The 19,303-nt window shown below is 36.0% G+C and overlaps 2 protein-coding genes across 2 annotated transcripts; one reads left to right on the plus strand and one right to left on the minus strand.

Annotated features, from left to right (window-relative positions):
- Positions 1-11,332: 11,332 nt before the first annotated feature.
- LOC131638128 (vesicle-associated membrane protein 722-like) lies at positions 11,333-14,912 on the plus strand. The gene is made up of 5 exons (XM_058908677.1): positions 11,333-11,799; positions 12,806-12,944; positions 13,030-13,150; positions 13,380-13,442; positions 14,209-14,912. The coding sequence occupies exons 1-5, from the start codon at positions 11,610-11,612 to the stop codon at positions 14,356-14,358; spliced, it is 663 nt and encodes a 220-aa protein (XP_058764660.1). The 5' UTR covers positions 11,333-11,609; the 3' UTR covers positions 14,359-14,912.
- Positions 14,913-16,065: 1,153 nt separating this feature from the next.
- On the minus strand, positions 16,066-19,047 carry LOC131638127 (pantoate--beta-alanine ligase). Its single transcript, XM_058908675.1, has 4 exons — positions 18,347-19,047; positions 17,240-17,353; positions 17,026-17,157; positions 16,066-16,906 (listed from the first exon to the last, which is right to left on the minus strand). The coding sequence occupies exons 1-4, from the start codon at positions 18,914-18,916 to the stop codon at positions 16,790-16,792; spliced, it is 933 nt and encodes a 310-aa protein (XP_058764658.1). The 5' UTR covers positions 18,917-19,047; the 3' UTR covers positions 16,066-16,789.
- Between the last annotated feature and the right edge of the window lie 256 nt (positions 19,048-19,303).

Raw genomic sequence — 19,303 nt, forward strand, 5'->3', positions numbered from 1 at the left:
AAAGTGGTGAATCCAATTTTGAAGAAGTTTGCTAATGCGTCCTTAGCAGGACCTAAGTTTTTGGTGCTCTGACTGTAGTTGAAACCTCTTATGAACAAAACTTAGTTCTTCAGCTTAAAGTTGGAATAACTTCTGGGATTGCTACCTTTGAACTAGGGGTGTGCAAAAATATGGTTAATTGAACCATATTCCTAATCTGAATTGCACTGAACCACAAAAAACTTGAACCATTTAAATGGTTTATGAACTGAACCATATATTTTAAACAATTCAGTTAACCAAATTTAAGTTAAAAACCAGTTTAAACTGTTTTACTAATTGTTTTTTAAAACATAAAAAAATTAAAAAAATCTGATTTATTATTAGAAAATTAAGTTTAAAAATAATGCTACCATATTTCAAATACACCAATATGGTAAAATATGACAAATGTGATACCAAAAATATATAGGTAATTAATTTATATTGCATTTAAAATTATACAATTATAATCAATTATATAGATGAATTAACGATAATTAGACCCAACAATTAAGAAAATGCATTGAATATCCATATAGATAATCTAGTATCACCAACTAGGAGAAGTTAAAAAGAAAATCTCTTACAATTAAAAAAGTGGATTCATAGTTGAAAGAAGTTTATGCAAAAGTGCTTATCAAGAAAACCAAAAAAAGTTTATGCAAAAGTGCTTATCAAGAAAACCAAAAAAAAATTATGCAAAAGTATTTATCAACACATAAACTATTGCCACATACCCTACGTGTGTTACTTGCAAAACTGAAAAAACAAAACCGAAAAAATTCACTGCAACTATTGAAAAACATAATAGAAGTTAAGCTTACATACATAATAGAAGCTAAGCTTGCATGTTATAATTAACAAACAAATTTCAGGTGGTAAATAAAATAAAAAATAAAATATGAAATGCAGTAGTAATTATTTCTACATATGATTCTAATAATTGATTTTGTAGCTGGTAAGTACAACACACTAACAAATCTTTATATATATATATATATATATATATATATATATATATATATATATATATATATATATATATATAAAATAAACAATTTTGAAACAATTTATAAAATAAATCTTCAATCGAAAAAGAAAAATTTAGTTTTTAACTATAAATTGGTTTTAAACTAGTTTATAACTAGATACTGATTATAAACAAGTTTATAAATACAAACTGGTTCTGAACTAATTTAAAACTGAATTGAAACTGTTTTACCAGTTAATTGGTTTTTTATTAAAATGGTTTTCAAAAACTGAACTGAACCATTAATTTGGTTCAGTTCAGTGCAGTTTATGAACCACGAACACCCCTACTTTGAACCCCCTGCTTCTGAGACAGTTCCCTTTGAAATTCTGAAGATCTTGGAAGAGCAGAAGAAGGAAAACAAAGAAGTCACAACCAGGCTGGATAGTCAAGATGAAACAAACTCTCAGATTCAAAACATGTTGTCTTCCATCCTTTCTAGACTCCCACCCTCATCATAAATCTTGTTTTCACCTTTAGTTTTTAATCAGCTTCTAAGTTTTTTTTTTGCCTCTGAATGTTTTTTAATTTGTCTTTCAGTATTTAAAAAAGTGTAATCTTATTCTTTTTTTACTAATGACAAACAGGGAGAAGCATGATTTTGATAGGTCTTTATCCCGTAATAAATCTCAAACATGCCATACTCTTATGCTTTAATTTTTTTGGAGTTTTATTTGTTAGCTCTCTATTTTTAGGATTGACATTAATTTTAGTAAAAAAGGTATAGCAATAATATGTTAAAGAGGATGTGTTAACTTGCAAAGAAGAACAGATTGAGCAAGAAGTCCTATTTTATGAAGAAACATGTTGAGTTGAGATGTTCTATCAACTGAAACAACATGTCGGACAAGATGTCCTATGCAGAGTTACTCGACATCGTGACTGTTTGAGCTGGACATTTGGATCAGTTTAAGATTCAATAGATGCAGAATATTTGGAGAATATTATGCAACCCAATGTGGCGCTAAATTTGAGGATAAAAGATTTTATCTATTTTGAAGATGTATTCATAGTTTCTAAATATGGAGAATATTTAGGAAACTAATTATTGGAGACCTATTTTTATGGAGAATCTTGTGCAGATTTTTAGCAGTCTCCTTCCTGTGTTTTAAAGCCCAAATCCAGACCAGATGTGTGCTTTAAATAAAAGACTATAAACCTAATTGAATAGTAGAACTTACAGTGGAATAGGTTAGGGTTTGTGTGCTTAATGTGAGCCTCTCTAATATCATTCTTGATAGAAGACTATGATTGTTTTTGAGTTGTAAGTTTTGTCATGCATTCATAAGTGTGAGATATTGGATCGAACTCTAGTATGGCCGAAGGGTAGCTTCTTGGTTCGACAGGATTAAGCATGAAGTCGAAGGTTGTTCACATGCTTGTGTCGAAGATGCTAGGGTTGTTAGCATGTTAAATTAGGTTTAGTGTTTAAACCCTAATTTGTTAAGTTAGCTTGTTTATTAAGTTGGCTTGTGTAATGGGCCTTGTGGAAAAAGCCCATTAGTTAGTATGTTAGGTTTTATTATAAATAGCATACAAGTCTCTCATCATTGCTAAGCTGCAAATCCTAATTTAGGGTGAGAGAGGTTATTTGTTATTCTTGTAAACTTGTAATCTTGTTTTCTAAAGAGAAAGTGAAAGAATAGCAGTTATAACCAATTCTTGTGTTCCTCTTCTTCCTTGTCCTTTATTCTTCCCTTGCATTATACTTTGTTCTTGGTATTGAATTCACAACAAATTGGTGCGGTGAGCGTGGAGAAGATGCCTTCAACAAAGTATGAGATTGAAAAGTTCACCGGAGTGAATGATTTCGGTCTGTGGCGCTTGAAGATGAAAGCCTTACTGGTTCAGCAGGGTTGTTTGGAAGCGTTGAAGGGAGAGGCATCCATGAATACTGCATTAACGGCAGCGGAGAAGACAACTATGATCGAGAAGGCACACAGCGCAATTTTGTTGAGCCTTGGTGATAAGGTTCTCAGACAGGTATCAAAGGAGACGACGGCATCAGGGTTATGGGCGAAACTTGAAAGTTTGTTTATGACCAAATCGCTGGTAAATCGACTCTACCTGAAGCAGGCTTTGTATTCATTCAAGATGGTTGAAGACAAATTGTTGGCTGAGCAATTGGATATGTTCAACAAGCTGATTCTTGATCTTGAAAATATTGATGTGAAGATCGATGATGAAGATCAAGCGCTGTTACTATTGTGTTCTTTGCCTCGATCACATGCTCACTTCAAAGAAACTCTCCTGTATGGAAGGGAGTCCCTGACGTTTGAAGAAGTTCAATCAGCCTTGTATTCTAAAGACTTGAACAAACGAAAGGAGCATAAACCTTCGACTGTTGGCGAAGGTTTGGCCGTTAAAGGAAAACTCTTACGAAAGGATGGTAAGTTTGACAAGAAGAAGGGCAAAAGCCAGTCGAAGTCTTACAGTGGCGAAGCATCTGGCGTTCGATGCTATCATTGTAAGAAGGAGGGTCACACAAGAAAGGTGTGCCCTGAACGCCTGAAATATCATGGAGGTAAGGATAATGGTAATGCAGCCATTGTTCAAGATGATTTCGAATCATCTGATGTCCTTGTGGTTTCGAGCAGTGACTCTAGGAAGGAGTGGATTATGGATTCAGGTTGCACTTGGCACATGACTCTAAACAAAGACTTGTTCGAGGAATTATGTGATCAAGATGGTGGATCAGTACTGCTGGGAAACAATAAAGCTTGCAAAATTGCAGGTGTTGGATCTGTGAGATTCAAACTCCATGATGAGTCAATAAGGTTGTTGACTGAAGTCAGGTATGTTCCTGATTTGAAGAGAAATCTACTTTCTCTTGGTGAATTCGACAAGAAAGGGTATGTTTTCAAAGGAGAGAAAAATATCCTAAGAGTCATGAAGGGGTCGAAGGAAGTCTTGAGAGGCGTGATGAAACAAGGCTTGTATACCCTTGAGGCTAAAGTTGTAAGTGGTTCGACAAATGTTGCATCCACGAAACCTTTGTCGAAGACAGAAATCTGGCACATGAGATTGGGCCATGTCAGTGAAAGGGGTCTGGTCGAATTAGGGAAACAAAATCTGCTTGGTGGAGACAAAGTCGAAAAGCTGAAGTTTTGTGAACCCTGTGTACTTGGAAAATCTTACAGAGTGAAGTTCAACAAAGGCAAACAAAGAACACATGGATCCCTTGATTACATCCATGCTGATCTTTGGGGGCCTGCAAGGTGTCCATCACATTCAAGAGCAAGGTATTTTCTATCCATAGTAGATGATTATTCCAGAAAATTATGGGTATTCATCCAGAAGACTAAGGATGAAACTTTTGAGAATTTCAAAAGTTGGAAGACTCTGGTAGAAAATCAGACTGGCAGGAAGGTCAAGAGGTTGAGAACCGACAATGGCCTTCAATTTTGAAATGAGGCATTCGACAGTTTTTGTGCGGCCTCTGGTATTGCAAGACATAGAACTACTGCAGGTACTCCACAACAAAATGGTTTGGCTGAAAGGTTTAATCGAACTATTTTGGAGAGAGTCAGATGCATATTGACTAGTGCGGGGTTAAAGAAGGTGTTTTGGGCTGAGGCTGTTTCGACAGCAACATATCTGATAAACAGATGTCCTTCGACAGCGTTAGATATGAAGACACCTGAAGAAGTTTGGTCGGGACATCCACCAGATCTCGACAAACTAAGAGTATTTGGCTGCGTAGCCTATGCTCACATTAGGCAAGACAAGGTCGAACCTAGAGCTCTGAAATGCATGTTCATGGGATACCCTGAAGGAGTCAAAGCTTATAGGCTATAGTGCCTAGAGCCAGGTCACAGGAGGTGTATCACCAGTCGAGATGTAGTTTTCAATGAAGCTGAAATGGCTTTCAAGAAAACTGATGATGGTCGAAGTGCAGAAGAGCTGGAACAGGTAGAGATTCCTGTTGAGGTGGAGCATGTTGATGTTGAATTGCATATCCCTGATGAAGTCGAAGAAGAAATAGAAGATGCTGAGGAAGTTGAGGAAACTGACGATGACTACCTATTGTCAAGAGATAGGTCGAGAAGAGTCATCAAACCACCTCAGAGACTTGGGTATGCAGATCTTATAGCTTATGCATTAATCTCTGCCAGTGAGGTTCTTGATGATGAACCTAGAGATTATAAGGAAGTTATGAGGAGTCGAAATAAGACTGAATGGATGAATGCCATGGATGATGAGATGAAATCTCTTCATGATAATCACACTTGGGAACTGATCATGAAACCTGCTGGGGCAAGGTTAGTCAGCTGTAAATGGATTTTCAAAGTTAATGAAGGAATTGAAGGAGTGACGTCGAAAAGATACAAGGCAAGGTTGGTCGCAAGGGGTTTCACTCAGAAAGAAGGTGTCGACTTCAATGACGTGTTCTCTCCTGTTGTGAAGCATAGGCCCATTCGAATGTTGCTTGCCATAGTGGCACAGTTCGACCTTGAATTGGAACAGATGGATGTGAAGACTGCGTTCTTGTATGGTGATTTAGATGAAACGATCTTGATGAGGCAACCTGAAGGGTATGTCGAAAAGAGAAAGGAAGATTATGTGTGCAAGATAAAAAGATCTTTATATGGGCTGAAACAATCTCCTCGACAGTGGAATAGGAGATTCGACAAGTTCATGGCACACATAAGTTTCATTAGAAGTCAGTTCGACCACTGTGTTTACTTCAGATTTTGACCTGGTAATTCATTTGTTATTTTGTTGCTTTATGTGGATGATATTCTCATAGCAAGCAACAGTGTCGAAGATGTGATGAGGGTGAAGGCTGAACTCAATAAGGAGTTCAATATGAAGGATCTGGGAGCTGCTTCTAGGATTCTTGGAAATGACATTCGAAGAGATAGAAAGAAGTCGAAGTTATGCTTATCTCAAGAGGCATATCTACGGAAGATTCTCGAAAAGTTTGGTATGTCGAATTCGAAGCCAGTTGTGACTCCAACAAACCCTTAATTCAAGTTGAGTATTGATCAGTGTCCCAGTACTGATGTCGAAAGAGCCTATATGAATAGCATCCCATATGCTAATATAGTTGGTTCTTTGATGTATGCTATGGTCTGTATTAGACCCGACATAGCATATGCAGTAAGTCTTGTAAGCAGGTACATGGCGAACCCTGGAAAGGCTCACTGGCAAGCATTGAAGTGGATTTTAAAGTACATAAATGGGTCTCTGAATAGAGTCCTAACTTATGGTGGAGCCTTGGGTGAAGATAGTAAAGTAGTAATAGAAGGATATGTCGACTCTGATTATGCAGGTTGTATGGATTCCAGAAAATCTATTTCTGGATATGTTTTCACTATGTTTGGCACTGCAATTAGTTGGAAAACAACACTTCAGAAGGTTGTTTCTCTATCAACCACTGAAGCGGAGTATATTGCCCTAACTGAAGCTGTGAAAGAAGCATTGTGGCTTGAAGGTTTTGCGAAGGAGCTGAAACTTCAAGGTCGATGTATCACTGTTAAATGTGATAGTCAAAGTGCAATACATCTGTCGAAGAATTCAGCCTATCATGAGCGAACTAAGCACATTGATGTGAGACTGCATTTCGTCAGAGGAGTAATCGAGCGTGGAGAAGTCCAAGTGCTGAAGGTTTCAACTGAAGACAATGCTGCTGATATGATCACCAAGACATTGCCGAGTTGCAAGTTTTTCCACTGTATGCAGTTGATAAAGCTGCATGAAGAAAGCTAGTTTGTTCCCTTGATGTTGTAGAGTTAGATCCAAGGTGGAGATTTGTGAGATATTGGATCGAACTCTAGTATGGCCGAAGGGTAGCTTCTTGGTTCGACAGGATTAAGCATGAAGTCGAAGGTTGTTCACATGCTTGTGTCGAAGATGCTAGGGTTGTTAGCATGTTAAATTAGGTTTAGTGTTTAAACCCTAATTTGTTAAGCTAGCTTGTTTATTAAGTTGGCTTGTGTAATGGGCCTTGTGGAAAAAGCCCATTAGTTAGTATGTTAGGTTTTATTATAAATAGCATACTAGTCTCTCATCATTGCTAAGCTGCAAATCCTAATTTAGGGTGAGAGAGGTTATTTGTTATTCTTGTAAACTTGTAATCTTGTTTTCTAAGAGAAAGTGAAAGAATAGCAGTTATAACCAATTCTTGTGTTCCTCTTCTTCCTTGTCCTTTATTCTTCCCTTGCATTATACTTTGTTCTTGGTATTGAATTCACAATAATAAGCTTTTAAGCATTGAATGTTTGTATGTCACTTAGGTATCATTGATACAGAAATCTAAGTGTGTGTTGCTTGTGTCTCAAGCTATTGTTCTTGATCGAAGCTTTTAAGTAAGATCAAGTATTCTTCTTGATTAAGATGTTCTTAATCTAGTATTGCTTATAATTGAAGATTGAGGTAAAGGGTCGTCAATATCATAACTGGGATTGTTATATTGAGACATCACTGTGGTGATTGGAAGTGAGAAGGTTTTCTCTTATCTAGGAAGTTCTTAGGTAGAAGTTGCACTGGGTAGGGATTAAGTGAGAAATTGTATACCAGAGGTTGTTTAGCTTTGAATTGATAGTGCTAATAGTGGATTTCCTTCCTGGCTTGGTAGCCCACAAAGTAGGTGTTATTGTACACCTAACTGGGTTAACAATTTTGTGTGTTCAATTACTTTCAACCTTGTTCTTGAATCATGTTTATCCTGCCATTGTATGTAACTCAGAGACCAATTCAACATCTCGTTGGACATCTGAGATCTGTATACCAGAATTTCATTATAAATCGGGAAATCAGATTTGTGTTTTTAAGTTTATCAACCAAGCAATCAGATTCCTTCTTGATAATAACCAAGCTCTGAAACACTTATGATAACCAGGTGAAAGTGTATTATCATGTTGATTATTATTTTCTGAAATATCAAAATTATTCTAGTATCAACTCAGGGGGAGCTTACAAATCTCACTCTGAAGAAGTTGAGAATAATTTTGACAATATAAAACTTAGAGGGAGCTTATAAACCTAACTCTGGTATTTTAAAGTTTGATTATCCAAGTAAAAATTGTTCATCAAAATATGTGAATTTGTCATCATAAAAAAGGGGGAGATTGTTGAAACAAGTTTGGTTCTACAACTTTCCTTAAGTTTTGATGATAACAAGATATACAAAGTATAGAGAACAATTTTGTACTCTAACTATTTTGTTAAGTGCGCAGATTCTGAAAACAGCCTATGGACTCTGGACAAGTGAACTCTGGATATCAAACGCACTCTAAAAATATATACAATGATGTGTTTACAATGATAGTCAAGCATCTGGATTACTAAGTACGCGCTAAAGAAAGATATTCATACAAAATGACTCTGAACATGACTATGATAATACAAGCTTTTGTAATCTCAGGACTTTATACTCAAGACTTTGAAGTCTCATTTCAACTAGGCACTGAAATCAGGATCTGAACTCTGATCAAGCTTCATCATCTCATATAAGAAGCCACTGATTTAAGAAGATAACTTTTGGAAGAAGAAATTGTGAAAATAATACAAAACCAACCTTCCTCTCCACTACGTTGGAAATCATAAAAGTACTGTACTATTCGCAATTTTCTCCACAACTTACGCTCCACTACTATTGCAGGTGTAAAAGTGAAGAAATTCCATTTTACCCTCCAACAGAATCAATTTCACCATCTATATAAAGAGGACAAGAAACTTTAGAAATTAAATATTTTTTAAATGAAAAACAGTGAAATATACATAAAGAAGAACACCATTTTTCTCAAAGCTCTATCTCTTTCATTCTTAGTTATAAAATCTCATCTGTATTAAACTTGTGTATCAGCTTTTTAAGAAGCAACTTGTAAACACAAACATCTTGTATTAACCTTTAGATTATATTCCTTGAGGGACTAGGGTATAGTCAGAATCCTTGAAAAGTCATTGACGGGTAGTCTTTAAGTTGTAATCAAAGTTTTTTACTAGTGGATTAAGACCTTATTAGAGAAGAAAAAAATACTCAGGCGGGTGGACTGGAGGTAGCTTAGTTAATAGCGAACTAGGATAAAAATACTTGTGTGTTTATTTTTGTTAGAAGATTTGTTGTTTGTGTTCTTAGTAAGAAAAAGTTTCAATCTTGAAACTCAATTCAAACCCCCCATTTCTTGTGTTTCTTTGAACCTTCACTATGATTGTCTGAAAATTATACAATATAGAAATATCAATGCCAATGTTGAGGTATCTTGACGATAATGAGACGACATTGGTACTAGTAGGGGTCCATAAAGGCATATCAGTAAGTCTTATATGAGGAAGAGCGTTGGTCAATAAATTATTGAGAGCTAGGTATTATTTGCAACCTTGCAAAGGGACAATGACGACCATTTCAACAAGGGCGACAAGAGCCAATGATGCTCAAACATATGTCACGTCCCAAGTGAGGTCCCTCATTCAATGACCTTTATGTGGCCATTCTATTAGTGAGGAGTTGACATTCTAGGATTATTCTTGTTGGCCTTAAGACAACTAAAGTTCTTACTTGTGGGTGTGGACTATTTCACCAAGTGGATAAAAATCGAGTTCGTGTCAAATATTAGAATAAAGAGGGTAATGTGACTTTAGTGAAACAAATTATTTACAGGTTTGGCCTGCCAAAATTCATCATCTCAAAGAACATAACTTGGTTCACTCCTTTGTGTCTCTTGCCTTCTTCTTTGCATTATTTTTTTCTCTTTTTATGTAGTACTCAACTCGTGCCATTATCTCAGCCATGGAAAGTAGCAGGCTTTTGGGAGAGAGATTCATTGATGCGACCTAACTTTCAAGCCATTTTGAAACGCTCCCACAAACATTTTTTGATTATCCACCTTCATGGACGTCTCATTGAACCCGACAAGATACTGTCTCAAGGAGCCAGAGTGACCCTAATGCATATTGACCAAGCTAGTGGTCGAGACCTTTCAATGATTGCTTGCCAAAAGCTGATGGATTAGCTTTCTCGAAAGGTATTGATAGCTAGTCATCAAAAATACAATGAGGTTCATTTACCACCATAGTGTCGTCTCCTTGAACGTTCTAGATAGGAGTTTGCATTTCAAGGAGTCGGTGATGCCTATTATTGCCAACTGAGTGTTGATGGCAGCAATGTGCTCTTGCAGATCGCTTTTTTGTTAAGGGCTATCAGAGATGAAGGCTTGAATTTTTTGGTATTGGAGTATCCCTGATTGCGTTAGAGAGGAGTTAGGGATAAAGGTTTATGTCTCCCTCTAATGGATTGTCGTTGATGCGAGACAATTATTCCATAACGACCATTATCTCTGATATGGCCTCGCTATCATTGTTGCTTGCGTTGTCTTGTCTTACCATTGTGGAAGGATGATAAAGGCAACCAATGTTTCATATGAAAATATGGCCCTAATCAGTTTTACCAAGCTCAACAATGAGCACCAATTGTATTTATGGTAAGTACAATAATGAATAGCCCCAACTGTGTGATTGGAGTATTTATATACATGAACCCTAGGCCATGCTATTGATAAGAAACCAGTTACAAGACCTATTCCCTCAGCGAGACAACGGGGATAAGACGAATCAATCCTCCCTTAATATGGGATGTTATTACTTTCCTAGACTAGTAGACATTATAGTTATTTTCTCTTATACGTGTCTTGATACATCCTTATGTGACTAGGGTGATCCACATCTAATGCGTATTGGAAAAACCAAACAACATCATATATTCGCTGCGTGATATGTCGCCTTTTTGTGTCCAATCTTTTTTTGTACTACGTATTATTCGCTGCGTGATATGTCGCCTTTTTGTGTCCAATCTTTTTTTGTACTACGTATTATTTTTGGGCTAAGTAGACGATAGGACCTCTTTTAGATCCATGCAAAAAGTCATTCTAATTTACAATCTTTCAAACACAAGGCCAGAAAGATCAATGTAATTAAGCTAAGACGTACATTATTTGATAATATATCACTCTTTTGTTTTAAAATATGCTATTCAACTAAAATTCACGGGTATAAATTTGTTTATCTAACATTTAATTGGGTGAAGTGTAAAATCATTTTTAGTGTGTAAAGGAGGTAGGAAACAGTGTAAAATCATTTTTAGTGTGTAAAGGAGGTAGGAAACAACTAGACACAACCAATAAATGAAAACTTTCAATGAAATTTCACCAATAAAAAAACAATTTGAATTTGAATTGCACGAATCGAATACAGCGTACAGCGTGTCATTTACGTAAATAACCAATAAACACAATGGCACTTTAAGTTTAATCCCATTCACATTCACCTTTTCTTCCATTTCACGCTTGCTTCGCATCTAAGCCAGCACAAAACACATTCACACACACACACACACTTCATTTCATTTATTTCCTCTTTCTCTTTTCCCAAACGCTTTCTGTTACTACAAACAGAAAAACGAAAGAACCCTCCCTCATTCATTTCTCTCCACACTTTATCTCTCTAAAACCGTATCATCCTTCACTCTTTCTCTCTCTACAACCGACATTGCCATTTTCTTCATCTTCTCTGAACCGATCTCGTGATATTTTCTTAATCTGCGATTGTAGTTCCGACGATGGGACAACAATCGTTGATCTACAGCTTCGTCGCTCGCGGCACCGTTATCATCGCGGAATACACCGAGTTCACCGGTAACTTCACCGGCGTTGCGGCGCAATGTCTCCAGAAACTTCCTTCGTCTAACAACAAGTTCACTTACAACTGCGATGGACATACGTTTAACTACCTCGTGGATAGTGGACTCAGTAACTCTTTTAACTCTTTGTTTCGTTGATCTGTATTCGTTTTATGATTTTGATGTTTCTATTTTACGATTTGAATATAGGTTAGTCTTTACTCTTTGATCTGCGAACAGTAGAATGTTGAGAAAAAGGTTAACGGAAATGGAGTTTTGCGTTCCGATTGCGTTGCTTGATTTGATTTTGTTATGTTAATTCTGATCGATTGTATTTGATTCTCATTGTTGAAATCTTCTAATGGTTTTGTTGTCTGAATATAACAAAAAAAAAGGTGTAATAGGAAACGATAAATCTGTGTGCTGAGATTTGAGTCGATTACATTGTTGATCTAATATGCGTATCTCGTTTGGACACAGCACTGATATTAATTTAAAATAGAAGAAGCCAAAGTGATTGAATATATCTACATGTCATTGTTGAGCTTCGTATACGTCTTCAATTCGAAGATTCGTGCTACATAAGTTGTATTTGGTGTAGCTCAGAGTTTCTAATAACTGTCGCGGTCGCGTAAAAGTTTTCGCGATTTCGGTTGGAACATTTGTTGCGAAACTGATTGCAGTGGTTGTTGTGTAAATTAACCACAATTATCATAAAAACGGTGACTAATAGTGGAATACTGTTTTGCCGCGGCCGTTTTTGCAATAACATATTGTTTTTAAAAACCTTGGTGTTGTTGTTCTATTACTTGTTAACTTAAAGGGGAACATTTAAAATTTTGTTGATAGATGAAAGATCAACGGAAAGTTTCTTTTTATAGCTATATAGAATGAAAGCTGAGGGAGAAAGAAACTATTTGGTTGTTCAGAGATTTTACGGAAACGATTTGGTTGTTCAGAGATTTTACAATACCGAATGTAAATGATAAATTAAAAAATTAAATCTGGTTTTATTGTTAAAAACTTGATTGTTTTTTAGTTTTGTTTTCTTTTGGTGATGTTTTGCTTTCCGTTTTCTATTGAAATTTAAATAATTACGAGTTTGGAACTGACTTTAAGTCGGTTGAATGTTGTAGCTTACTGTGTTGTTGCTGTTGAGTCTGCTGGACGGCAGACTCCAATTGCTTTCCTTGAACGCATCAAGGAGGAATTTACCAAGAAATATGTTGGAAAAGCTGAAAATGCGGCTGCGAAGAGTCTGAATAGAGAGTTTGGGTATATTCAAATCCTGCAATTTGTCAATGCTAATTTATTATAATGACATCCATTTATTGTGAAATATTTGTTGCTCATGGTGTAGGCCTAAGTTAAAGGAACAGATGCAGTACTGTGTTGATCACCCAGAGGAGATTAACAAGCTTTCTAAAGTGAAAGCTCAGGTTTCAGAAGTTAAAGGAGTTATGATGGAAAATATTGAGAAGGTCAAACACTTAAATCCTTATCATTTTTCCTCCTCTGTTTTCAGGCATATATGCAAATACATTTTGTCTTTTTGCTGTGGGTGGGATGAAAATGTTTTCAGAAGCTTAACTTTCTCATGATTATAGTTATTGTTGTTTCCATTATTTTTTATCAAGTGGTCATATTTAAAGCAGTTTAATCTGTTGAGTTTGACATATGGAATTTTTTAACATTTATCCATTTTGGCAGGTTCTGGACCGTGGAGAGAAAATTGAGCTTTTAGTTGACAAGACAGAGAACCTTCGCTCTCAGGTCTGTTGGTTACTATAGTTTCATTTTGTATATTAATAAACTATTAAGTAGCAATCTTATAAAAGTGCAAGGTAATATATTGCTATATATGGTCCAAAATTGCCCCTGCCACCTTCCTTAAAACTCAGTGCTGAGTTTTAATGTTTTTAGCTGTCAAAAAGTATTGAAGTAACAGGCATCTACAATCTGAGATTTGTATACTAAATTGCTGATATTCAATCTATATGATAAGTAATCTTCAATCATAATAGATGATTTTGGACAGATGCTATGAAGACCCAAATCTATACATGTATAGTAAATAGGCAACAAGATTTTCATAAGCAAACATTATATCTAATGATGAGTGTCTTAGCTACATGAAATACTGTAATAGGTATTCGATGCCACTTTTTAGTTTTACCTTATCACAACAAGGCATTAAGGTAAATCTGATATGTGGTACACAATATTGATTAGTTGAGTACTAGTAACATTGGTAAAACAAATTTGCTGGAGTGCCCTTTGACATGCATATGTTTGTAAATACAAATCATTAGTAAGGCAAGCCTGTCTACATCTAATAGTTACAGTTTCAAAGTTTCATTAAATTTTGTAAGATTGTGTAAAAGCTATAGTATGTTTCGGACATGGTATTGTTTTTCTTTGTTTTTTCACCTCCAAACAATGAATTTGGTTCACGTTGTGCTTGCAGTGATCTGTTGTAATAGAAACAAAATTGTTTGTTATTTTTTCTGCAACTCACACTTCACATGTGAATTTGCAGGCGCAAGATTTCAGGCAACAGGGAACCAAGATAAGGAGAAAGATGTGGTTCCAAAATATGAAGATAAAGCTAATAGTTCTTGGTATCATAATTGCCATAATTCTCATTATTGTTCTTTCAGTCTGTGGTGGCTTCAACTGTTCTAAATGAGTAGTCTTTCCATTGTGGCTTCAACTGTGTCAAGCTATCTCCTCACTCGATGATAAGATTTTTGCTAGCTGATTATCATTGCCTCTACTATCCACGCAGTGCTTTTGGCTTTTGGGATTTACATTCTTCTTACATCTATTATAGTCATCAGTATTATATGACATTGCTTGTATAGTGTGCAATGCTTTATTAGCCTTCACTTCACCATTTTGTCTCCCATAGTATAGTGCTAATCTGTTCTTCTCATATAGTTTAGGTGGGAGTTTGTTTCAGCATTTTGTGCGAGGATTATGATGTTTTCTCTATTAGAAACCAGCCATTTCTTAATTAGTTTGATGTTGCCTATTTTTCTTTACACGTCTATTAGAAACCAGCCATTTCTTAGTTAAGTTCCATATTCTTTGTTATGTGTGTTTTTACACTGTCCATCTTGGGCAAGCGCTGCATTTTGATTCGTGATATTCTTAAAGCGGACAGTTTGGGTTTTAACTTTTAACTTTTGTTGAAAAAGTTGAACTGGCACGGTTCTAACATTTGAATGGAAACTAATTAGATTTTCTTTTTTAAATTTAAACACTGACTGATAAGGATTAATTAAATTTTAAGTATTGATGATTGGTGTCCATTTTATTTTAGTTATCTCTGCGTCTAGAAATAGGGGTCATGTTAATGTATATGTGTACTGGAATGCCTATTCTGATATTCGGTACCATCCAAGTCAAAGCACTTCGCTCCAACATTCTTTTAAGAGACTAGTATGCCTATTCCAAATTTTGTCAGTCGGATTCATTCCAAGTCAAAGCACTTTGCTCGCCTCTGCTTAGAGGACTGTGCACTGATATGTTTATATTAATCCTACACCTACTTCGCATCAAGTAACCTTTGCCCATCATATATTGACCTACACCTACTTGGCATCAACCAACCTTTGCCCATCATTTATGGACTTACACCTACTTGGCATCAACCAACCTTTGCCCATCATACATTGAGCCCGAAGAGTTTTAGGAGGGAAAGGGCAAGCTCAAGCAAGAATCACAACGGCTTGCCATCATGAAGAAGATGGTCATCTTGTTTGGTCTGGCCTTGTGGTTGACGTGAAGAGTTTTAGGAGGGAAAGGGCAAGCTCAAGCAAGAATCACAACGGCTTGCCATCATGAAGAAGATGGTCATCTTGTTTGGTCTGGCCTTGTGGTTGACGTAAATTAAGAGTGGGATACAAGTCTAGCATTGGTGATTTAGTCATAGCTCATAAGTAATGGTCTTAAGGAGATTTACAAATGTGCGAGTCTAGCATTGGTGACTTAGTCATAACTCATAAGTAATGGTCTTAAGGAGATTTACAAATGCTCATACAAAAGGACTTTATTGTTAATGGTTGTTATGGCCGTTACACTCAAATAAAGAGACATGCCTTATCCGGCATAATTGTGAATGGAAGGCCTGGGTATAAAAACTAGATAAGAATAGAAAAAATAAGGGGACAATTTACATAATACTGATGCTCTATTTCGCAATTGGTAAGATTTCATACCGTGTATATTCTTTTAGTACGATATGTTTTGTACATAACTATTACGAGTGATTAAATTTTCATCTTTTAAGGTAATTTGATATTAATTTTTGTCTTGATAAAAATATATTTTAAAAGTAAATGTACTCAGAAATTTGTAGTGTCTAATATTAAAATACAAACAATTTTTTTGAAGAGTTTTATAATTAGCGGGTAGATGGAGTATATTGTATTGCCCCCATTTAGCTTGTCAAGTTTAAAAGCAAACAATTTTGTATCTACAAGCACAAAAAGTATTAAGATCGCTAGAATGTGAGTTTGCCACTAAAAAAGCACTCAAATAAGAAGTTGAATATAAACATCCATGCATTTTAATATCATGAAGAATGCTTGATTGAAAAATATTAGTAAAAAATATCTGTTTAGCTTGATTATAGGTTTTGTCCAAATGATGACTCGAAGAATCCTTGATTGAAAAATGTTAGTGGGAGATATCTATTGAGATTGAAGTGTTTACTTTTAATTAGAGTTGAGAGTTGATACCAACCTAGATATTATTGTTTATCCTCGAAGTCAATTTTGAGATAGGTATCAAGGGGTAAAAAAAAAGTGCTTATAATCATTATTACAGTGAAGACGACTAAAAAATTGATTTGAACATACAACTAGGAAACAAAGAGTAGTACAAATTATTCAATCCATGTTTTGCAGTCACAAAACTTCAATCCACTCCTCCACTTTCATGAAGTTGTTATTTAGCATTTATTTGAATTCTGTATAGCAGCTCTCCTAGAATTTCTTGTGGCGGATAAATGCATCTCATGCATAGATTTTTCGAAAAATATCCCTTATGTTTTGTACCCTATGAACTGTTAGAACTACTAACCAATAGCTATGTGACAAAGAAGGTTAGATTAATTATAAGTTGATTTCCATGTTGTCTATAAGCCTGACCTTCCCAAAAAATGCAGCAACACAGAACACAACAGGACTTTTGATCAACTCCACTTTCTCTAAACTCTGTTGATCAACAATCTGCACGAAAATGTATCGGTTAGCAGGTAGCATTGAAATATACCATTATTTATTCGTAACCTTTCTTTTCCCTACTTGATTGTACCCCAGAAATAATTTAAAAAATATTAACATCTGACCTCAGCATAGTCGAGTCTTCCCCCAGCGTCAGTAATACATTGGTTGACTAAGTTCCTCAATTTCTCACATTGCACCTGACCATCTTCGGCGGCTGACTTGGCTCTTGATAATGATTTGTTTATAGATAGTGCCTGCAAAAGGATTTAAAAATGTTACCTAGTTGTAGAAAGAAGGCAAATAATACAAACAATGGAAGTAAAGCTGAAAATAAACCTTTTCCCTCTCTTCAGATGAGAGATGTACATTGCGCGAACTCATTGCTAGACCATCGGTTTCCCTTGTTATTTCACAACCTATCACTTTTATAGCAAAATCAAGATCGCGAACCTGCGAAAAAGAATCAGTCACTCTATTAAAACCAACATCCTACAACAATAATAGGTATAGCATTTAAGGAAAACCTTCTGTTACAAGTTACCCTTATATTCACCATTTTCCCTCTAATTTCCTAGTTCTTGAATCCTCTCTCCCTCTTCCAATTTATCTCCCGCCGGTCTATTATTTGTTTCATTCTTAGGCCCGTTTTCATTTTCCATCCCATCAGAGAAGCTTAAGGTACAGTGCATGATGGACATGTTGTTTTTCAGTGATAACAGAAACAGAAGAAACGGAGATAATATTGGTATGTTCAAATTCTGCTATGCTATAGCAGCATAGCACTGTTATAGCGGCTATTTACCAACATTGGGTTAAGGAAATTTACAGCATAAACTTTCACTATCTAACAATCACCGACCTCACTTTCAGAAGCTTGGTGCTTAAGGGTATAACTATAACCAGCTGAAGTTCGAAGAATGAGAATAAGACACAATGACATAACTTATGTACTCAATTTGATGGCTAAATTGTTTTATATATAATTTGAAAACATATTGAATAACACAGAATGACATATCTTAAAAAGCATATTGAAATAAGTTGAAAACAGGTAAATAAGCATCTGATAAGTTTCTTTTCTTAAGCATTCACAGACACTTACACAGTCCACTCAAGAAAACAACTATTGATCACAGAATTCGGCCAATTATGCCTATGTCTCCTCCGATAATATAATAGCTTTGTAGTTTTCTATTATTCAACACATAGGGTTACAGGTAGGGCCGTGCCACAAGGGTTTCACTACACTCGCGAGGCTCGAGAGTCTGTCCACTTATTAATGAATAGTACTAGTGGTATTCAACACAGACAAAAAAACCCAAATAAGCAGGAAATAAGCTCTTCTCAATGCATCCTAAATATTTCTCAGTAATTTGAGAGAGGCAGAGAGCACTTGTTATGATAGGAAAAAACTAAAGAAAGGAAAAAGTGTGAAACAATTACCATTCTCTGAATAACTCTCCACTGCTGATAATCTTTCTTCCCAAACACAGCAACATCAGGCTCCACAATATTAAACAACTTAGCAACAATAGTAGCAACCCCTCTAAAGAAAACAGGCCTACTCTTCCCACAAAGACCCTTCTCCAGTTTCTCAACTCTAACCCAACTCTCATGTCCCAAACCACTCTTCTCAACACAAGACACCACCCCATCACCACCACCACCACCCCCCTCACCACCCTCACTCTCCCCATAATCATACAAATTCTTCGGATTAAAAACAACATCAACCCCACCAGGAACAGACAAAAGCTTCTGAACATCACCTTCAAAATCAGAAGGGTAAGTGGAAAGATCTTCATTAGGTGAAAACTGACCCGGGTTGACGTAGATGGATACTGCTACAACATTGGCGTGTTTGTGAGCTTCTGTGATGAGAGAAAGATGGCCTTGGTGAAGGTAACCCATGGTGGGAACGAAAGCAATGAGTTTGGATTGGGATCGCATTGACCTTGACCAGTTTCGCATCTGGGTTTTGTCTCTGATTATTAGAGGTTGTTTTGGAGACATTGGAATCAAAAGGGTTTGGTGGGTTGTGTTGTTTTTTTGTTTTTGTTTGGTACAACGTTGGTGATGGCGGAAGAACTCAAAAGGAATTGTCGGATATGTTGGTGTACGCACGCCTGTTTGTACTTCTGATTGTGAATGGAATGTACTAGGTTGATTTTTAAAATTATTTACTTAATTAGTATGTACACTTTTTTTTATTGAAAAGTAAACTAGTAATATATAATTCTATAATTTCTCCTAAAAAATAACGAGGGGTGTTCGCGGTGCGGTTTGGGTGATTTTGACGAAAAAAATCATCCGAACCGCAAGAGAAAAAATAGTGCGGTTTGGTTTGGTTCGGTTGGCTTTTAAAAAAATTCCGAACCAAACCAAACTAATGCGGTTCGG

This window comes from Vicia villosa, unplaced genomic scaffold (genome assembly GCF_029867415.1).
Source record: "Vicia villosa cultivar HV-30 ecotype Madison, WI unplaced genomic scaffold, Vvil1.0 ctg.002184F_1_1, whole genome shotgun sequence".
Lineage (NCBI taxonomy): Eukaryota > Viridiplantae > Streptophyta > Magnoliopsida > Fabales > Fabaceae > Vicia > Vicia villosa.

What these genes read in the sequence shown, in the direction of transcription:
- LOC131638128 (XM_058908677.1), top strand. Translation starts at nt 11,610, where the DNA reads ATGGGACAACAATCGTTGATCTACAGCTTCGTCGCTCGCGGCACCGTT. An exon ending in CCTCGTGGATAGTGGACTCA is followed by an intron (nt 11,800 to 12,805) that starts GTAACTCTTTTA and finishes TGAATGTTGTAG; the next exon opens with CTTACTGTGTTGTTGCTGTT. An exon ending in CAGAGAACCTTCGCTCTCAG is followed by an intron (nt 13,443 to 14,208) that starts GTCTGTTGGTTA and finishes GTGAATTTGCAG; the next exon opens with GCGCAAGATTTCAGGCAACA.
- LOC131638127 (XM_058908675.1), bottom strand. Translation starts at nt 18,916, where the DNA reads ATGTCTCCAAAACAACCTCTAATAATCAGAGACAAAACCCAGATGCGA. An exon ending in CATCTGAAGAGAGGGAAAAG is followed by an intron (nt 17,158 to 17,239) that starts GTTTATTTTCAG and finishes ATCCTTTTGCAG; the next exon opens with GCACTATCTATAAACAAATC. An exon ending in GAAGACTCGACTATGCTGAG is followed by an intron (nt 16,907 to 17,025) that starts GTCAGATGTTAA and finishes ATTTTCGTGCAG; the next exon opens with ATTGTTGATCAACAGAGTTT.